Source organism: Symphodus melops (genome assembly GCF_947650265.1).
Source record: "Symphodus melops genome assembly, chromosome: 13".
In the NCBI taxonomy this organism is placed as follows: Eukaryota; Metazoa; Chordata; class Actinopteri; order Labriformes; family Labridae; genus Symphodus; species Symphodus melops.
In genome coordinates, this window is record NC_136703.1 from 7,363,762 (window position 1) to 7,385,134 (window position 21,373).

A 21,373-nucleotide genomic window follows, 5' to 3' on the forward strand; every position below is an offset into this window, starting at 1 on the left:
CGTCAAAATATCATGGATCAGTTTCGATAAAGTGGGTTATGTTGTTAATAATGTTAACATTTGAAATAATAATCACAAGAATATTGTCAGTGTTCTCTTCCAAAGAATATGGCTTTTGTCTTGATAAACTCTTAATTTAAGGTGTCATATGGTCCCTTTTGTTGGGATGATATCATTTGGTAACTGATTGATTGATTTATTTTAGGAGAACACAAACAAACAAGACTACTGTTTACCTGTAACAGGAACTGTGTCATGAAAGAGACAATACCCAGGTTTGGATAGTTTGGTAGTCTACTCATTCCAGCCCTGTCTCGACTGCCACTCAAACTTAGCCTAGTCCCTCCACTCCACATCCGAAACCAAGGAGCTAATCAGCTTTGAACTGAACTGTCTGGCCTCTGTAGTGCCAGAGTTTTTGACAGATGCAGGTTTGCAACTGGGATTAATCATCCGGTACTAAAGTATCTCCCTGGCTGCTGTTAGCATATGCCACCCAGCCCATTGATTTGGCCTGTCTGTGAAGGCGGTGCTGCATTATTCTACTTAATGTACGAGGAGTGTGGTGGGCACTGGGCCCGTCAGTGTAGACCAATCAAACTGGGCTCATGCTAATACCGCCTGCCAGGCCTCCCTCAGAGAGAGCCTGGCTTTAGGGAGCACAGAGGAGGACTCATTCTGCCGGAGCCATTTCATCAAATAGGAGAGGAGAACTGTATCTTCAGGTGATCTCAAAAAGCTGCCAGACAGTTTGACAGAAAAAGAGAGGGCGAGACAGAAAGTAAACAAGCCAGCAAGAAGAAGACATGGGACAAGAAGATAAATGCCTCTGATGAGAAGATACATTGAAATATAAGTACTATTGTACATAGATTGTCTAATCCACGGAATTAGTTTTGTGTGTGTGTGTGTGTGTCTCTAAATTTCCAGTAGGTGTGACTGTGAGTATGGCTGGCTATCTGTCTCTATACAGTATGTCAGCCCTGTGATTGACTTGCAAATAGCCCATCGTATTTATCCTGCCTCTTGCCAATGACAGCTGGGATCAGCTCCCCGAATGGGAAAAAGCAGCAAAAGACTACGCGGTTATGATGTCATGATTATTTTTAAAACATAAAACTGAATGCTTTTACATTAACTTCATATTCTGTTGGTACTGGACAAACTCTTGAACACTTTCCAGTTCACTTCAGCATTGTGTAAGTTTTCCTATTTTCTAACCTGACCACTGCCCTGCCAATGATTCATTTAAAGAAACTCCATGAAGAAGCATGCTGTGTTGTTTTTACATTTTATTAATAGCAACATCAGAGTACTAAATGTACAGAGGACGAATTCAATGAGAATCGCATTTACAGTGCTTGCAAATACAGAGCTTAGTAGTACAAGAGTAACCAAATCAAAGTTACCTGGAAATCGAAACGTTTACCAATAACTACAAAAGGAAAAGATGTGGTTCATAAGACACAAAATAAAAGTTATACAACACTTAGTCGTCTCAGTGACAGACTGGAGTCCCTTTTGTGTAGGTGTGTTATATGTGTGTTTGTGTTTGTATATACTATAGTCATAGGTTTTATACAAAAGTTAACAGAGGTACTCATTGATATATTAAACACAAATATAAAAAGTTTAAGAGTCACAAAGTACAAACTCTTCATTTTTATGGCAACAACACAACTCGAGTCAGATTCCTTCATGGGAGCTATGGTTTGTGATTGTATGTCAGCTCCAACGAGCGTGCCCCCAACCCCACCCCAAAAATCTAAAGTTATATTGTATAAAACATACATCACTAGGAACAGTATGTGTGATATGAATGATTTTTTTTTGACACCTCTGTCCACTCCGATTTTGATCAACCCGCAGGAAAAAAAACCTCAACCGTGGATGGATGTTTGTCTGCTATTCCTCTTGTTTCTTTGCTTTGTTTCTCATTCTGAGGACCACACTCTCTTCTGAATGCATCACACAGCGTTGGGGAACCTCTATTCAAATCAAATGCTGAAACGGCAGATTTGGGTCATGCAGCTATAGTCTGCATCTGGCAGAGGGACCATGGGAGAATTGAGATTTTGCAAACAAAGTGTTGTTTTCCTTTTCATGTTTCTCATTTTTCAAGTCTTTGACTATATTGACAAGCACTGACAGTGACAGTGCCTTAGCTCTTGTACATAGAAAAGTAAAAACATGACCCAAGAGGAGAGTCGCAGCCCTCCACTTTAGATTACAGTAAGCGCACAGTATGTGATTTTGTGAAACAATGAGGCAGAAGGGAAAGAACTATGGATTTCTAACGGATGAAGAATGTATTCAGTAATAACTGTATCAGTTTATATAGATTCTCTGCCCTGTCTCTGTCCTTTCCGCTGACTTCAACTTTACATTTCAAAACCAATTTTTTGTTGTGCTGAATCTTACCTTCCACAGCTGTTTAAAAGCAGTGATAACATCTGCACACAAATAAATGGACAGATGCAGGGCATTCCCTCTGGCTGTGATTGAGGTTTAATGGCTGTTGCCAAGTAGCTGGACATAGCCAGCTTGTTGTACTCCCCTTAATTACTCCTATTTCAAGAGGTCCCATGCAACCACACAGATCTGTCTGGGTGCATTAGAGTGTACTTAACCCCCAGGGATAGCATCACATAAATAGCACTAAGAGACATCCGCCGACCATTTGTTTGCAGTAGTTAATGCTCCTCTAACTGTCCACACTGTATTTGGGGTTTTTGTCTGGCTTACAAACCCCACCAGTGATGAACAGCTTACTTTCTAACCAGTGAAGATGAGAAACGTAGTTTTGGGTATCCACGGTAAAATGTTTTACTCTTCTTACTCATCAGATTTGGGGGACAAAATACTCTTGAAATGGGCACTTTTTTATTATTTTCTCAACCTGAAAAATCCAAAGCTCCTACAGATATGCAAGAAGCTTTGGTCAAACTGAATGCAAAAGTCAAAGGCCCTGAATACGCACACAAAACGTTCAACATCTTTCGAAAACCATTTGAAAAGAGGCCTCTGAATGCAGAACACGTAACCTCTCAGCTTGTGGCCTTTTTTTTCTTTTTTTTTTTAACTCCTGTGATGAAACAATCTACACTGGAATTCATGTTGAAATGATGTTTGAGAACAGACATTAATTTGATTCCAAGCCAACCATGAAAACAGCAAAAGCCAAGATGTGATCCCAACATCTCCTCAAACCACTCAGCACTCATTCATTCCAACTGATAATCACTCTCTGAAGTCTCTGAGCTACTGCAGCGTCTACTGAAGTATTATACTGGTTAGCTTGATATATAATACAAGAACTGCTTGAAAGTGCAGGTAGGAAGCTTGGCACAAGGTTAGTTTTTTTTTTTTGTTTTAAAAGAAATACCATTGTACACATGTAAACAAAGACACTATCCCCAACCTATCGAACCTCCCCAAAAAAAGGAGAGGTCTTGAAAAACACACCTGTACACAAATAGAAGCAAATATATAGAAAATACATTTACATGTGTGTAATATACAGTAAGTTTTCATAACCCTCTGACTAGTAAGATAACACTCTTCATTCAAAAAAATATATATATGTCAAAGAAGCAACTCCACAGCCTGACACACACTGAGAGGCTGAATCGGTATGGGTCATTCATGAGAATGGTTTTCCTGTTGTGAATGGGCAAAATCCAAAGTTTCTGCACCACAGTGTTTAACACAAGCCGTCTCTGAACCTCCTGAATTACTCACGTCTAAGGGGGGGGGGGGGGGGGGACAACCTGTTTTCCTGAATCCTTTATGAAAGTAAGCCTAAAACCCCCTGTAAGCCAAATATTGGAGATCTACTGATACACCCAAGAAAACACCATCTTAAATCTTTACATATTGCTGTCTGCAGCCCCAAAAAATCGTTTACAATTACAGAGGTTTTCTTGTGCTTTGTACAAACCCACAGCACAATAAAAATGTAGACTCTTAGGTGGCTTCCTCAAAAAGCTTCTTCGCTCAAAGATAATCTGCCTTCCAGAGCTTGAGGTCGATAGAAAAATTATCAGTGCTAGAAGGCTCTTTGATGAGCTTTAGTGTTCTCCCTGACCAAAGAGTTATCCCACCTTGACTTAGGAGATAGTTAAAACCAATTTGGCCACGTCTTATTGGTTTTTCATAATCCCCTCCTTTCTTCAGGAATACATTAACATGGTACAAATGTTTCAGGTTTTTAAAAGAACAAAATTGAACTCTTTCTCCTTAGTTTGATATTCATTTCCACTCGGTTTCCCTCAGCACCAATTAAAACCTTTTGATTTGTGCACAACTGCCAACTACCTGGCTGTGATAGCTGAAAGTTTGATATGCTAGAAATATTCCTCCCAAGAATTGAGTAGAACTGGCTCTTAAGAGATCTAACACTTACTACATGTTTTGGTATGGGGGTGGGGGGCTTGCATTAGAACACATGTTCATAATGTGGGACACTCATTTGCTGTACCATAATCACAGATTCTTCATCATTCACATCATCAGAACTGAGAACAATTTCAGAAGCCACCTTCAGAAAATCAGTAAGTGTTCTTTCTTATCTGACTGTCCTTCAGACATTTAGGTTTCAATATTATGTATCAAAAGTGAGGAGGGATATCTACCCAAAATTTAATTTAAATTCGAACAATTCAAATTATGATTCCAGTTGTCTGACTCTGAAGCTCACACTGAATCCACTCCACTCTTTTAGAGATCAAGCTCAGATCTGAATCAAGACCCCGTCACTTATCAAAAACAGCCAGAGCTGGACAGACCTGAGGCAGTATGAATGTCCTGTCCAGCTCCATGCAGTTTGCCCTTAGTCTGAGCATGAATTTTCTGCAGTGGGATGTGTTGCAGCAGTGATCCTGCAACAAAGTAGCCTTTTGTTTGTCTTGTTATTAAGTGAATCAGGTGTAAATCTTAAATAATAAGTAAGTTTGGCTGTGCACCATGCACATGCAGGTGGTTTTCTTAGTATTAATCTCAGCTTGGATTGGAGTTTTAATGTAAAGCTTGGGTAGGCAAATTGGAAGAAGCTATTAAGAGTACGATTTTGAGCGCGCCTTCACAGGAACAGCCACCAAACACAAATGTAGGTGGACTGCATGGACACCGGCGGGGATCGAGTCACTGATCGAGCATAGTCATCAGTGCTCATTCTGGGGTCACACCACATGTCTGAGCCGTGTCTCCAGTCACCTGCAGAGCTGCTGCTGAGCTGCTGCTGAGCTTAACACTGAATCTGCCTTTATTTATAATTGTAACGTTTAATCTAATTTAGGACAAATTACCTTTTAGCTTAGGCAGATATCTGAAACGGATACATGCAGTTTTTCGTGTGTTTTCTAAAATTCTTAATTAATTCTACATGTATAGTCTTTACCAATCAATGATACAGTGTGTCTTCAGAGAGAATCATGCAAGGTAATACAGAATGGGAAGTTTATTCTCTCTTTGTGCTGTGCAGCAGCAGCAGTGTCTGGACAGAACACCTATGCCAGCTGTGTGGCCGCTCTGACCTATTATGTTGCACGCAGAAATGAAAAGCAAGAGGTTTTGGGACACGCTACTTAGTCATGCACAGTGGAACAAGCTCAGTCATATCCTACTATCTCTTTCTGCCTTCTTTTGTGACTCGCTGTTGAGCTTTAATTGGAGAAGACTCTGGTAAATGAGCCTACAGGCCCCGTGCACGCAGGTAGACTGGAAGGAAAATCATTCCATGTAGGCTAAATGAAATGATTGAACGGGGCTTATTACAGGCCAGCCAACCATACTGTTAGTTTTACTGATTGCTGTTCAGATTTAAAGAGAATTTTACAAATGTAACCAAAAATGCTTCTCAAATCTTTTGCCTACCCTCGCTGGAACAGTGCTGGATCCTTAGTGCTTTGGACCTCTACCGTAAGGTCTGTGGCAGACTCTTGTGTAAAAAAATAGACTTAACTTTTCTGTTTTTTAAAATGGGACCAATAGAAACAGGCTTTTAAAATCAACACTTCAATAAAGCATATACCGTGTCTTTTCTCCATCTCTCCCCCAACTAATAGAATAGTGCTTCATATAAATATCTTTTACACACATTTCTTGAAACTATTTCAAAACATATTCAAATACATTAGTCACATTTTTTTAATCTTTCAAATTTCTTTAAAAAAACAAAACGAAATGTAGTTGGAGTTGATACAGGGTTAATATAGCACTCATTAAGTCCATAAGTTGATGTTGAATCTTCCTGCTATCCATGTTGTGGCACATAGTGGCATTATTGGCACATTGTTCAGAAATACAGTTCATAACTTCCATCCACAGCAGCTCCGTGGATTCCTTTTCCAAATGTTAAGTGTTTTTTTTTTCTTGAGACGTACTCAAAGTCCACAGTCTTGCTCCCCAAATCCTGTAAATATACCTATATATAATCTTTAACTAAATGACTGTACGTTCCTGGAAATATGGAGTGGCAGCAATGTGGCTGCTCCGCTTGTCATCTCTAGAAAAATAAATATCTTAACCAGTGTCCAAAGAGTGATCACACTATTTTACAAAAGACGCTGTTGTGTGTGTTTCTTGTTTCCAACCCGATCCTGTGGAGAGAAAAACGCAGAATTATAATGGATACACTAGAACCAGTCTGCTTTCCCGTAAATTAGCAAGGCCTGAAATAGATGCAGCCCAGGGCCTTTCTTGCACTAGAAGAAAAACCTTTCCTGTATTTTTATTGCCTGCTTTAACACACATCATAAGCCGAGGCATACATTACATTTGCAGCACAATGGTAAGTGATCTTGTGTCTTTAAAGACATTGGTAGCATGCAGCATAGAGAGGCGAGATGACTAAGACTAATGTGTGTCCAGACAACGTTATGGTGCTCTCCTCTCTCTGCGCTACCTGCAGGCAATTTATTCCTTTAAAATCTGGGTCAATAGCAGACGTTACATCTCCCCTCGAGCCTCCACCAATAACACTGTGGGGCTGGAGCATGTGTTTAACTTTCACGCTTTGAATTTCAGATGCAGGCCATTCTTGCATAATTAGCCTTGCATAAAAAATATGTCACAAGTCAAGTTTAAGTGCCTCTTTACTCGAAATATTCAATACATTATACTGTTGGGGAGAGAACGAGAGTGGGTCATATATTACAACCGGAATCCCTATAGTTGGATTACAATGGAGCACTGATAATATATCTGCTCCATTATCTGAACTTGAGGCCTCTGATAATGCCCTGGCCTGGATTTCTCCGTCCTTTTTTCTCATCACTGGAAAGCAGCATAATTATGTCAAATGTAACAAACATATGCCAAGTTTCCGTTTATTCCCAAAGTGGGGCAGGTGGCTAAGGCTCAGACGGTGATTTGCAAGACGACAAAGTGGCACAGTACCCACCAGCGTGTGTATGGAGGAAGTCTCTTCCACCCACATGAAGTGAACAAGACCTTTAGCTCGTCAACATGAAATCTCGAACCATTTTTCGGACACGAAGGCCACAGGAATCAGTTGTCTTTCAGTGGGGGAAGGCCTGCAGAATAAAATGTAAGAGGTTAGAGTTTAAAGTGGACTTCTGTCTCAGTTTGATTGGTTGGTTAATCAATGACATGAAATTAAACCTGAGATGTTATTATTACAAAAATTAAATCAACACCATATCCTCTTGGTTTTCCTCTTTAAAAAGAGACATCCACTTTCTTCACTAATTTATGAAAGACAGACCATATGCTTGCACTCCAGTCTGGTTGCTATGGTAATGATGATAATGGAAATGGTGACTCTCTTGTTCCAGAACAGTATCAGTAAGTACTGGCTGCGAGAGATAGTTAAAACATTTGGCAGCAGCCCATTGGCTGACTGTAATATCAAGATTTTGACTGAAAATAATAATAAAAAAGACAAATGGTGGCACACAGCAAAATGAGTTTCATAACTTTTTTTTCAGAGCAATTCATGAAGTTAAATTTTGGTTTTACATGACTTATAATTAAAGATAAAATGGAACAGTAAGGGCCTGTGTCCACTAAGCATGCAGTTTTTTGACGCTGCACTCACAGCGCCCACAGTTGAAAACAGTTGAACTTTTCGCACTCTCATTAATGTCACTTCTCCCTAACTGAGAAATCAATATCAACAAGGGGTGGGACTACTGAAATGAGATTTTTCTCAACAACAATAGCGGTGAAGCTAATCTTTTCAAGGGTACATTTCCCAGGTCTAGAGCAGCTTCCAATGTCAGGACAGGAGTCATTTTAGATGTAATTTATTTTCTTCTTTTCATGTTCATTCTTCAAAAGAAATTCCTTGGATAAAGATAAATATTAAGCACATGGAACTATTAAAACAGTCTTCACAGTCAATACCAAGGGAAGTTAAATTTTGTCACCTAGTAACAATGAGTGCTGATGAGATGTGGGCGATGCAAGTGCAGAAAGCACAGTCAATGGACAAACTATCCTCAAAGATAGAATACTTTTGCTTTTAACAGTAGTTAAAACAACACAGTTAAGGATAAATGAAGAACATCATTTGCTTGCATTTGTTTTATGTTCTGTGTTTTCATTTCACTTGGAGGTAAATAGAACATTTCCCCCCTCATAAAACAATCATAATTTGGAGACGCTGATTCCTTAAAGGGATACTTCACCCATTTATATGGAAGTTTTCTTCATGTGATACAATATGACGCTTTTTGCATCACATGAAGAAAACTTTCAAGCAAAGAAAAACACATTTTTGGATTTCTGGATTCACGACCATTCAACACTACTACCATGTTTCTAATGATACACAGCTTCATGTAAATGGGTGAAGTATCCCTTTAACCCAATTGATCGATCTGTGTCACTTCACTTTGATTTTTAAAAGATTTAGGCCATTAGACTCTAATTATATTTGTGATAATAACTGTAGTAGACACAGATATCATTATGGAAAAGGGTATTTGGATTATAAATGCTGGCTGACTGCAGTGTTTTTTCGAGTGAGCATCCACCCTCTGCAAAGAGTTATGGGTCCTGAGAAAGCATACCTGTTTCCGTTGTAAGTGGTTTTGTACACAGGCGTCTGCTGGATCATCTCATCAGTGTAAATCGGCACGGCAGTCCGGACACACTCATGTGAGCACTGTAGGCTTTCGTTGTAGGCAGTGAATATGTCCACCTTGCTGGGAACCCGGGCTGGGGTAAAGTCTGTCAGGTTTTGGCAACTTTCTTCCTGCTGGTGGATCTTGCGCTGATGGCTATTGTGGCGGCCATTTCCTGACTGCGCACAGCTACAAAAACACGCACCAAAGAGAAGAAACAAACATAAAATCATACCTTGTACCTACAGTCTCCTCAAATGCATGTTTTACAGAGTAAAGGAATCTTTCCTACCAGTTTTTAAGGACGAGTGTCGTGATCAAGGCTGCGATAACCATAATGAGAGACACAGTGATTGTGATTATCTGGTGAACTGCCAAACCTGCGAAAAAGACAAGAATGAAAACAAAAGTATGTGGTTACAATCATTTCTGAAGCGTTTTGAAGTGTTTTAAAGCTTCTGTTGCTCACATCAGAGAGTGATGCACTCGTCTTGTCTTTTGTCTTCTGTACTTTACGAACCCACTACACTCTACAAAGCATCGAGGGCAGCTCACTTCACTACCCCGAACAATTTTGCTCTTCAGTAAATATTGATGACATCCTCAGCCAGTGCTTTTCATAATTGAAGGATGATATAAATAATTCCATTACAGCATAGCCAACTGTAATGGATAACCACATCCAAGTTTTCTCCAAGTATACCCACACCACTCTTTATTCTTAGGGATCAAGTCCAAATCCAAATGTTTTTAGTAAATGTTTATGTGTATCAAACAGGATGTAGCTCATTCAAAAAGTAATAAAGTACAATAACCTCCAACTCTCTAATAGGTGGTGTTCATTTTTTTTTTTTTTTAAGCATTTTTTCACCTGAAATTACAGCTGTGCCTTTTCGCTCGAAGGCTTTTATTGCAACTCTGAACTGAGAACAAATTACTGGATATGTTAGATCAAAAAGCTTTTTGATCAAACACAATCCTGATGGGTAGTCTAAACTCTTTGAAAAAGGTAGCCTGGTAATGAATGCAGGAAAGAAGAATGAGAATAAACTAGTGCACGAGTAGTAAAACTGGGTAATGCTATTCTTGAAAACAGCATGGGAGACCAATTTAAGACAATTTTGTTTCTATTTTTTCTTAAAATGTTTGATTATTTAGTAAAAAAACAACAAAAATGGGGACAATATTTAGACAAATACTTCATCTGAATAAACAGCCAATATAAAAGGAAAGAAATACTGAAAACATGGGAAATAAAACGTGGGATATCAAATAGAGAGGAGCATGTCAAAATTGTGTGGCCAGGGGTGGCACACCTTCAAATTGATGCCAGATGCCATCCCAAAGTCTTTTACCATGATTGGCTATTTGCCTTGTCAGAGGTGGGACTTGTGTTGAAATCCACTATTTAGACTGTAGATGTCTGTTTGCAATTTTTGAACTACTGCAAATCAACATATATATTTGTTTGAGTCCTCCAAAAATTAAGATTAGAAAATGTGATTGTCACCTTTATCCTATGTAGCATAAAAATGCAGCATGTAGCATGATTAGTGCAGAAGGAAGGGGGTAAATAAATGATATTCATTCATGTGTGTGCATACAATCTTCAGGCCACCTCTGGGGCACAAGTCAGTGTCCCAGTTAGGCCACCCCAGTATTAAAAGTCTGGACACGCATCTGCAAACATAATATTTTGGTGTATGAAATGCTAGATCTGAATATAAATGGCGTAACACCAAAGGCACTACTTCTTTCACTCATGTCTAACTTCATCATTAACAGAATTTGCCATTTATAACACCTTCTTTGACAGATTTGGGTTAATAATGTGAACTATACCATCAGTTACACATCTGTAAACTGTTATGGGACTGAAAAAAAAATGTGATGATGAACATGTTGTCTCTTTATTAAGATAAACAAACAGCACAAGCCTCTTCAAAGCTCTATTCCCATTTCTGAGTCATCCAGTGAGAAAAAAAGGCACTTTGACTCCTTCATTTCCATTTTGTTAGCCAGCTGCTGTTTATTATTTTTCCTTTCTGCTCAGCATAGCTTCTAAATTACAGGGGTTTTATCTCTAAATATCTGCCCCTTTTATATGTGCAGTGGAGTTACCAGTTATAAAAGCAAAACATTGTACTTAAAGGTGTTAAACTATAACAAAGTTAATAATTCTCTGTGTCTCTGTCACACACTCTTAGGAACATATAGCTAGCTCATGAACTGTAAATACTTTTGAATTGCATTGGTGTTGTGTGATTCTGGAAAGCTTTAAGCAGCCAACTTCTGTATAATCGCACATTTAACAACAGCAGTACGAGCCAAATCTTCATAACTTTCTTGTTGTCTTGTTTCACAAAGCAAAGCCATAATAATATGAGTAAAATTGCAATTGAACCTACACATGAGAGTGGATCAAAGCATCCCTGCTTGGCCCCCTTGGTCTTTTTGACAAGTACAAAAACATTTTCTTGTTTAAAATATTAAGAGTTGTGCATGCTGATCTCTCACTTTTGCCAAAGAACAGTAATCGCAATACAAAACAGTTCTACATGTCTAAAATAAGGATGACTGGGAGACTATTAAGCTGCATTGTATGCTTAGTGTGTTGTGTGATGTGTGGGTGAGTGGCAGAGTTGAAAGTGGCTCAGACGCAATAACACATGGCAGCCGGTGACCTGCTGCATGAAGAAAAAAAAAAAAAAAAAAAATACAGAGAAAAGCTGCCATGATGAAAATACCCAGGTGGACCTAATACACCTCACTTCTATATCAGCCAGCTGCCAAGCCGCTGATCCAAGGCAATTTGTCTTTGGAATGCTCAAAAGGAAGTGCTGCCCCGTCATTTTGGAAAAGCACATAGTCTCGCCTCTGCCTGCATGCTGCTTGGACAGCCTCCTCTTGGATAATGAACTTCAGTTGGCAGGCCCATGCAAAAGGCAGGCCAGGTCAACCCTGGATTAATGATATCTCTGGCTGTCTCAGGAAAGCTTTACCTTTGCAGCCCAATCAGAGTCCCTGCCACTGCAAAGGCAGATTAACTTATCCTTTTCGTTTCACTCATATCCTCTCTCTATCCTCCATCTTCTTCCTTCCTCTCTGCCTGTCTCCGGCTGATATCAAGGCTGTTAAGTTAAAAGTGTTTAGTCATAAATTAACATCGGTCCAACTTCAGACATTAACGAGCTCGCCCCTGACCTTAATCATAAGCTTCGGTCTGACAATTGTTCCATTTTAAATTGATGTTAGTAGGAAATGGGGCTCTGAAAAGTCAGGAGATTTTATATCAAAACCTTCTCTTTGGACATATATCCTGTAAAGACATGCTCGAGTTTCTAATCAAAAAGTTGCTATAATATCACTTTCATATAGATAGGGTTAATGTTACGTTACAATATGTAATGTTGTGTTAAGATAAATCACATCATTTTTTCTTTTGTTATAGAGTGCTGTGCAGCGTTGATCTGCGTTGCGCTGGCTTGGACTGCGTTCTGTTATGTTACGTGACATTGTGTTTTGTAGTTAACAGTATGTAACATAATGTTTGTTGTAAAACCTGCTCTGCTCCTGTCACTGTAAGTGACTCCTCTGCTGTTGGATGAAAGGTAGAATATGAAGGTCAAAAGAAGACGGGATGAAGGTGAGGGGTCGAGAAATGCTGAATGAGGGATGAGAGTAAGGGTGGAGGGCTGTGGAAGCAGGTTAAGGGCAGAGGAATGAAAGGAGGAGGGGAGGGCTTAAAGGATGAACGGACAAAGTTAAGGGTTGAGGGCTGTGGAAGAAGGTTAAGGGTAGAGGAATGAAAGGGTGAGGGAATGAGGATAGGGGTTAAGGGATGAATGGACAAACGTAAGGATGAAGGGATGAGGATACTGGTGGAGAGATGAATGGTTGAAGGTAAAAGTTTGAGAGATTAATACAGGAAACTGCAGGTACAACTTGAAGAAACCAAAGGTTTAGAACTCCTGGCCGAGCTTTTCTGATATTGTTTAGAATGTTATGAATGCTGGATGATGTAAGAATCACATTTGGTATGGTTTATCCCTTTCTAAGTGGGTTTAACAAGTATTTGGGTAAACCAGATTTAAGGATATCTGATGTATGCTGTTGATTGCATCATTATGAAATGTTGAAATAGAAGATGTTCAGAGGCAAAGGTCAATCATTTTCATTCTCTTATTTCATTCCGCTATACTTTTGCATGCTGAGAGACAGCACGTGTGTCACAGTTTTGAAAGAAATTATCTTTTTTCTGTGTAGATTACTGTAACATTGGAAACTCCAAATTCCCTTTATGTCGTAATACCGCCATACCAATAAAGCAAAATCAAACATTAATTCAAGCTGACATTTGGAGCCAAATACAAAAAAAATGTTCCTGGTGAAGCTCTGAAATGGAACAACAACATTTCCTGGACAGTACATTTAAAGGTGCTGGGATAATAGTCCACATAATGACATGCTGACAAATGTGACTGCAAAGGCAAGATCTAATTTTGTCCAGGGCTGCCAGTTAAAGGCATGGAAATCAGCCTGTCTTATACGCAGTGTCCAAGCAGTCAATTTAAAAAAAATACTTTTGGTAAGTCACCTTGCTTTACAGATACCCTCATAGATTTTGTTTGGTTAAACCTGTTCCCTGGCTGAGAGGCAGATAGAAGGGGACTGAGACGAGAAAGCATACTGAGAGGAGGGGACAGCTAGCTTGTGACCTCATCGGCTGCAGGATTTGAGCCCTCACCACATCTCACAGCAAGAAATAAATGAGATTTGGACCTTCATGGCCATGACAGTTTGATGAACACGTCAAAGGAAAACATGGGGGGTAAATTAAATTCCTCCTTGCTGCCTACTTTTAATAAAAGATCTCCAGCTTTGACCCAGAAGCATAGCCTGGAATAGCAACTAATGTCTGATTTGTAGTTCCTTTAAAAACTCATCAGAATGTTTCTTCCACCTTTGCCACCTATTTAGACTGAACAGGTCACAGATATGTTTAATAAAGCTTGATTTTCTTTCTGTCTGCCTTTCTCTGTCTCTCTTCTCAACCATCTAAGCAAAGTAACACATGCAGGCTAGTCCAGTTCTGCTCAAGGTTTCTGCATGTTAAATGGAACTATTTCCCTGGTGTTGCCAAATTTTGCTCAACATGCAATTTATTGGGTCTCCTCACATAAGAGGATGAAACGTTAATTTCTAACCTTAATGATTTTGCTTAACGTCACTACCACTGATTTGTTGATGACACTTTTCAATTAAACCTTTTCTTTCACTAAATGAATGTGTTTAACAATCAGATGAATAGCATGTGCTATGCATGATTGGAAGACTGTAATGGATCTTGACAAGAGAAATCCATTAAACCATTTTTTCAAAGCAGCAATTTCATGGGTGTTATTGTTTAGTGTTCGGCAACATTATGGCAAACAGCTTACACAACAGAAGAGGCTAAATGGAGGAAGAACTTTCATTTTCCTACTATGAGATGTCAAAATGTCTTGGGTGGAAAAAATCCTGTAAATATACAACAGGTAGAAGAAGAACAGCATTAACATTAGCATTAGCTTCTTACTCACATGGAGAAACCATGAACATCCACTTCATGAAAACAGACACTTAAATTCATATGACCTATACACTTTAACAATAAAAGTCATAAAATGCACAAGTGATTTTACAAATAACAATTAAATACAGTGTAGACTCTATAAAGAACTTCAAGAATGAAGCCAAAAGATTCAGAGATCTCCTTGCTGACAGGCTGCATTATAGCTAATAAACCCGCCTCCTCCATGTTAACAAATAGAACCATGGGAAATTGGAGTAGCAGGTTAAGCAGAGTAGAGAAGCAAACTTAAAAAAACTATCCAAAGACTCATTAAACTTTATATAAGCATGACATCTGCTTCAAACCACCAAAGGAATCGGTTCTGCATGCGTAAACGTGTGCTTTGGTTAGCAGATGTAGGGAACATTAACACTGCAGCAGAGTCTCTAGAGTGCAAGGCTTCCTCCAAATGACATCATAAATGCAATGTCAGCACGCGCCGTGGGGGTATTTTGGCTTTAACTTTCACAATATAAGGAAACATAAGAAGATATATTGTCAACATTGGCTGTATTCAAAATACAACATTTTGTATTTTGAATACAGCCAACCAATTTAACAACAGCCGTTACAGCCATGATGTACAACTGCTTTTTGGGGGGGGGGTTTTAATTTTATATATTTTATATATATATTTACACCTATCTAAACCATTTTTTTCCTAATTGCTGGGTCAGGACCCGAAAATGGGTTTCAATCTGTGCCTGTGTCAAAACATGTTTATTTAGTTCTGTTTCTTTTTTCTGGTAAATGTATTTTACTGTCTGAGGCCCAAGCTGCATAATTTTCATTGGAGATTGGTATGATAAACTTGGGTAGCGATTTTACTTAAAATAGTTACTGGCGTATCCTGAGGCCACAACAGTGTTCTACACTACAATCCATTAACAAGAGAATTGCTTCTTATTTAGTATGTATGTATCTATCTGTATGTTGCAGTAAGCCATATCAGGTATCCACTTGTGAAAATTCATTAAGGATTAATAGTTGCCACACCCACAGAGTGTTGGCTAAATAGCTTCTTATAAATGTAACGCATGGTAGCAGCCTGCAGATGTTGAGCCAGCAAACCCCTTCACACAATGCACAATTGTACGGGCGTATTTAAACATGTAGCATGATCCTTCTCAGACAAGGCATCTGAGCAGGTCAGGTTGTTGGAAGACTTCCGTCAAAGGTGGCCTGCTGATGGATGGAAAATGCCAATTAACTGTGGTGTCAAAGTGTCAATCTTGGCTGATTTCCACTGAGTCACCAAGCAATCTAAAACACTTATTGAACAAGAGGGTGCTTGGGGAGGGAGGGAGGGGGGGACACACACAGAGAGAACGTGGAGGGGAGAGTTGAAGAGGAGATCAGAAACAATTACTCTACATGCCTTTTTCTCTCAATGTCAAAGGCATTGCTGCATAATTCAGTCAGGCTGGAAGGTTAAAATGTCCAAAAAGGGGTCATCAAAGTAAATTGTTTCAATAATGGCATCCCTTAAAGGGGGTTACACTCGGCTTTGTCCATCTGCCTGGAGGTATCTTATCCTGTTTGAAACAGAAAAATACCTGCAGCTTTCAGGTGGGAATAAAATGACATTGATAGTAAGTTTTATCAAGAAATGTGTGAACTGTCATGCTGACAACTGAAGGTAACACTTTAGCGAAGGTATAGCTTTCTGGAATTGTTTTGTAAATGGGCTGGTAAGCACGTTATGCTACTGCAATGTTTTTGATTTAAGCCAATACTTGTGCATGGTCTCGATGAATGTCCTGTCAGGTAACACTCAATAAACCAACTTTTTGTTTTGCTTTTATTTTGGGCTTTTCATGCCTTTATTTCAGAGACAGGACTGGATAGAGTTACGGTAGACATGGAGAGAGAAAGTGGGGAATGACATGCTGGAAAGGAGCCACAGGTCAGATTGGAACCTGGTCCTCCTTCTTTAGAGGACTTAGACCTCTGTATACTGGACAGGCACTAGCTGCTTGGCTATTGGTGCCACCAACTCCAGAGAGTTTCGAAATTGCTGTTCGTGCGAAAATCCTTTTCCATCATTAAACAACATCTTCTGTACTCTCAACAGTGTTTCAGTTCACACGTGCATTTCTTTCTATGCAGTCCATGAAGAAAGACATGAACAGCATCTGGTCAATGTGGTCCCTTCATCTCCTCTTGGCTTTCAGAGAGAGGGGGTTTGACACTTCACGCCTGTCACCAGGCATCATCGTTTAAGTCGATTTAACGCTCAAGCAAAGGGGATTCAGTTTTACCCACTTTATTGAGAGGCAGTACAGAGAGTAATGACAAATTTATTGGATTGCCATGGTAACACTTGGGAAAAGTGGTTCCTCTCTTCCTGTATGTGTATCTCTCACTGTTGAGGAAGCTGTTTCGTATGCCTCTCCAGGTCTTTCACAGGTCAAAAAGCTGCATTACAATGAACACTGGGCTCGCTTCTTTAAAAATACTGTAGATTCCAGAGACACTTAACATACATTTTACATGTACTCACTTTGCTCTACAGGCTTACTTATGTACTACATGAATTTAACCCTCTCTCCACTCTCAAGCTTCATATAAATAGATCGGAAATGTTTCCAGAAAGATTAATTTACTTTGAATTACTCCCCTCTCTTACACTGGAAGTCTTCTTTTATTTTCAGCATCCACTACAAGTGTCTGCTAGCCACATAAGATTCATAAGTCTTCTTTCAGGAACACGTTACCTAAAGCCAAACAGACCTTAAACACATAACATTGTAAACATCAGATTTAAAATGATCCAAGTTACTTGCTCTGACTTTTACTGACTGCAGCTTCTTTCAACTCATATCCATAATAGAGCTGACAGCTACATCTGTGTACAGTCACAGTGACTGCTACAATCATTGGGAACAATCAGTAAGCATCTGGAGGCAATAGAGCCATCAGCCCCCCATTCAACCCACACCCAACTCCTGATTGATGGCAAGAGAGTTGATCAGCCATCCACAAAGATGCTGTGCAAACTGACTGAGATATACACAGAACTTACACATTACAGCAATTAAAACTGAGTGAGATAGCATGCATTCAGAAAGTGCAACTTTCCTTGAGATTTTGTTAGTTAAAGAACTGGTTTTCAACCAAACTGGTTTCGAAAATATCAAATAAACAAAATAAAATTATACTACAAACACATTTTGCAGATGTGACCTAATTTTCTTTTATCAAAAACAAATCACATACTAATTAAAGTTCATGTATTTATTCAGGTTTGAGACAGTACCAAGCCTAAACCACACTTTCAATTGCCTTACAGGCCTACTTATACCAGGCCTTCTTATACCTGGTCACCTCACTCCACTCTGTTTCAGTTCCTTCGACCCCCCCTCCCTTCCCTCCCTCTCATTTATTCAACCTACTTCCTTTTCAACTTGCCTCATTTGCCTCCCCATGTCTCTCTTTTATTAGTCTGGGCTGTAATCATTTCGGGAGGATAAGTCCCTGAAACGGAACTCGCCCCACTCTCTTGCTCCCTTTGCCTGATCATCTGATCGACCTCCCAGACCAGCCTGACTGCCATCTCTCACCAACATGCATATAAGATTGCACGTTTGGTTTGTGGGCGTTTTGCGGGTGATCTACTAAGAAAATGTGCGTAAATGATAACAGGTGCAAACCTTGTGAGGCTTTTGCGTGTTCTACTGGTTTAAATCACTGAGAGTTTGGACAGAAAGCAGGACGACTGCAAGCGCAAAATTGGTATTAGTGGGAGAGACAAAAGTCCAGTATTTTCGAGTTATAGCAGATAAATCTGAATATAACAAAAATAACATTTGGCTTATCAGAAAACCACGGAATTAAAATGTTCCTCTCTTTTCTTCCTTTAATTTTTTCAATGAACTGTTCTACATTGCGCAGGAGGTGCCAGCTGTGGCACAGTGCTCAGGCGCACCGATAGGACCATTGTGCACCAGCGCTGTGTGTGATCGGACATAATCGCACACCGGAGAGACATGCAACATGAGAAAAAGGAAATGCTCAGTTTAAAATGTATTTTACAGAGGGAAATAGGAAGACATAAATGTCAACATTGCAATTCTTTAGAATGCAGAGGCTGTGAATTTTCAGTAATATTAGTTTAATCATGGTGTTTCTCTTTGTTAAAAAATATTGAAGCAAAATTAAAAATGCATGGCATATATTTTATAGAAACACGTTAAAGTGTGTGGGGGGAACAAAAGCGATCTTTTCGTCTTCTTTTATTGAGCCTAAGTCTCCTCCTAACTGCAGCCCGTTGTGCGTAACCCTGAGCACCTGGATTAGCACGTTCCTTTCAAAAGGTGTTAAATTTAGACACTGTCACAATCACCGCAATTTTTGCCTGGTTTGGTAAATCAGTGCGTGTACTAAATGCGTACTACATATGCATTAAGGCAAACGTACTAAATAAACAATATGTGTCGTTTTGCTCATACGAAAGACGCAATTCTCACTGCACGCTGTTAGTAGATCAGATAACACATTTTTTGCTGGTGGTATCAAGTTTGCACACGTTTTAATAATAATAATAATACATTTAATTTCAAGCGCCTTTCAGGTCACTCAAGGACACTGTACATTACATGTGCATACGCAAACGTTCACTAAATCAGGCCCTAAATGTTTAAGCAAATATACTGTATATATATATATATATATATATATATACAGTATATATATATATATATTTGCAATTTCATCTGTGCTGTATGTTTAACATGGAGCATATTTGACAATAAACAACCTTGAATCCTACTGGCGTGGTCCTTTGCTTTGAACTGACCTTTTAACACTCATTAACAAAGCCACTGGAATACACTTTACAGTCCAGCTGAGTGGTAGAGATCTTATAAATATGACCATGGTGATATTCGTCTTGCAGTGATAAGAACATTGTCTGATCAGACTCTCTTTGATGGTCTAACGTCTGTGTTTACTGGGCAGTCAGAACATCATAGTCATCTAAGAGATGGGAATCTTTGTCATCTCTTACAATGAGTTTTGAAGTTTTCATTCTTTGTTTCTTTTTTCTAAATTCAAAGTGAATCCAGTATAAAAGGCTTATGCATCTTTTCTTGATTCATTATGGGTAGCATCCCCCACTGTCAAACTATCAGTATTTTACAGTATTTACAAGAAAGCCATTATGGAGTTTACCGCCATCTCTCTACCAACACACACACACACACACACACACACGCACACACACACACACGCACACACACACACACACACACACACACAGCTTGAGATGCTTACACTCATATTGCACTCATATTGCACATACCTTTAGCTCATATCCAGCTAACTGCGGCTAGCCGTACATATAGGGTTGGCTTTATCAAGACTCTAAACAGGGTAATAAGTATTTTAAATTCATCTTTCATTAATAATTTTTTAAGGAGAAAATATCCTTGTGACGTTTAGTGGTTAGGTTTAAATGATTTTCAGTTATTACTAAAATGTGATTATGAGAGACTAAGAACACAGAATAAATATATTTTCTTTTATGATAGGATTTGATCTTTTTACTGTTATTTCCTTTACATTTTTCAAAAGATTTGAACTGGGTTTTTTTTTTCAAGATGCTGGATGGCAATTACATCAGTAGCTTACATGCACACTGACAGTCTGATAACTTTCTTGAGGGTGATTTTTTAAACTATCTCTTACTACTGATTAATGAAGAAGCACTGGAATTTGTGTTCCTTACCGGAAATGCATAATGGCTTTTCTCAAGGATACCATATCAAGCCATCATTAAATGCATATGCAATCATATACATGCATGCTACTAACTTTAAATTTGAGATCATTTTGTATTTCAGTGCGATGGCTCGCTACAATAGAAATCTTTCTGGTAGTCAGGCTCAAAGCGCCATATCATGACAGTAGAAAACTGTCTTCACAGAATGAAATCTGAATCTGCCTGTGATACCTAGAGCCTGTATAGGTTTTATGGGAGGTAGAGCCTTCACCTAACAAGCCCCCCCCCTACTTTGGGATCATCTACCAGTATAGGTTAAGTAGACACACATTGTTGCCTTAAGCCTTTCTTTTCGTTAACGCTTATAGTTAGGGCTTGCCAAGGCCTTGTCTAGGCCCTAGTTATTCTGCTAAAAGCTTAGACTGCTGGGAGCTTGACGCATCAAGCTCCTGTCCCTCACTCGCTCACTTTTATGTTAAAAATCGTATCCAATTGATGCATGTATCTGTATAAATTTCAGGGAGTTTTCTCAAAGGTTCCTGTTGAACATTGTGGACTGTTGCTGCTTTTGACCTGCTACTTATCAGTCTTAATAATTAAGTCTGTTTTATCTTCTGTTGATATTGTTGCTCTGTTTGTTGTCTCAATTCATCTTTCTCTTTTTGTCCCTCTCTCTCTCCCACTTTCTCAACCAAAACAGAATCAGCAGGTGACTGTTTATCATGAGCCTAGTGCTGATCAAGGTTTCTGCCTGTTCAAAGGAAGGGTTGTCCTTGCCACTGCTGCCTAATGTTGCCAAATGTTTGCTCGTGGTAGACTTGTGTGGTGTCTTTGTACTCTTAGTTATAATTTTAAAGAGACACCACACAAGTCTACCACAAGCAAACATTTGGCAACATTAGGCAGCAGTGGCAAGGACAACCCTTCCTTTGAACAGGCAGAAACCTT

General features: G+C 39.2%; 1 protein-coding gene across 1 annotated transcript in view; it reads right to left on the bottom strand.

Annotated features, from left to right (window-relative positions):
* Positions 1-1,255: 1,255 nt before the first annotated feature.
* Positions 1,256-21,373, bottom strand: part of ajap1 (adherens junctions associated protein 1) — a 56,124-nt gene continuing 36,006 nt past the window's right edge. Inside the window, exons 3-6 of the mRNA XM_079359108.1 lie at positions 9,382-9,469; positions 9,036-9,278; positions 7,403-7,535; positions 1,256-6,599 (exon numbers count right to left, since the gene is read on the bottom strand). Coding sequence (XP_079215234.1) covers positions 7,463-7,535; positions 9,036-9,278; positions 9,382-9,469 — 404 coding nt within the window. The 3' untranslated portion in view covers positions 1,256-6,599; positions 7,403-7,462. The remainder of the gene's footprint in view (positions 6,600-7,402; positions 7,536-9,035; positions 9,279-9,381; positions 9,470-21,373) is intronic.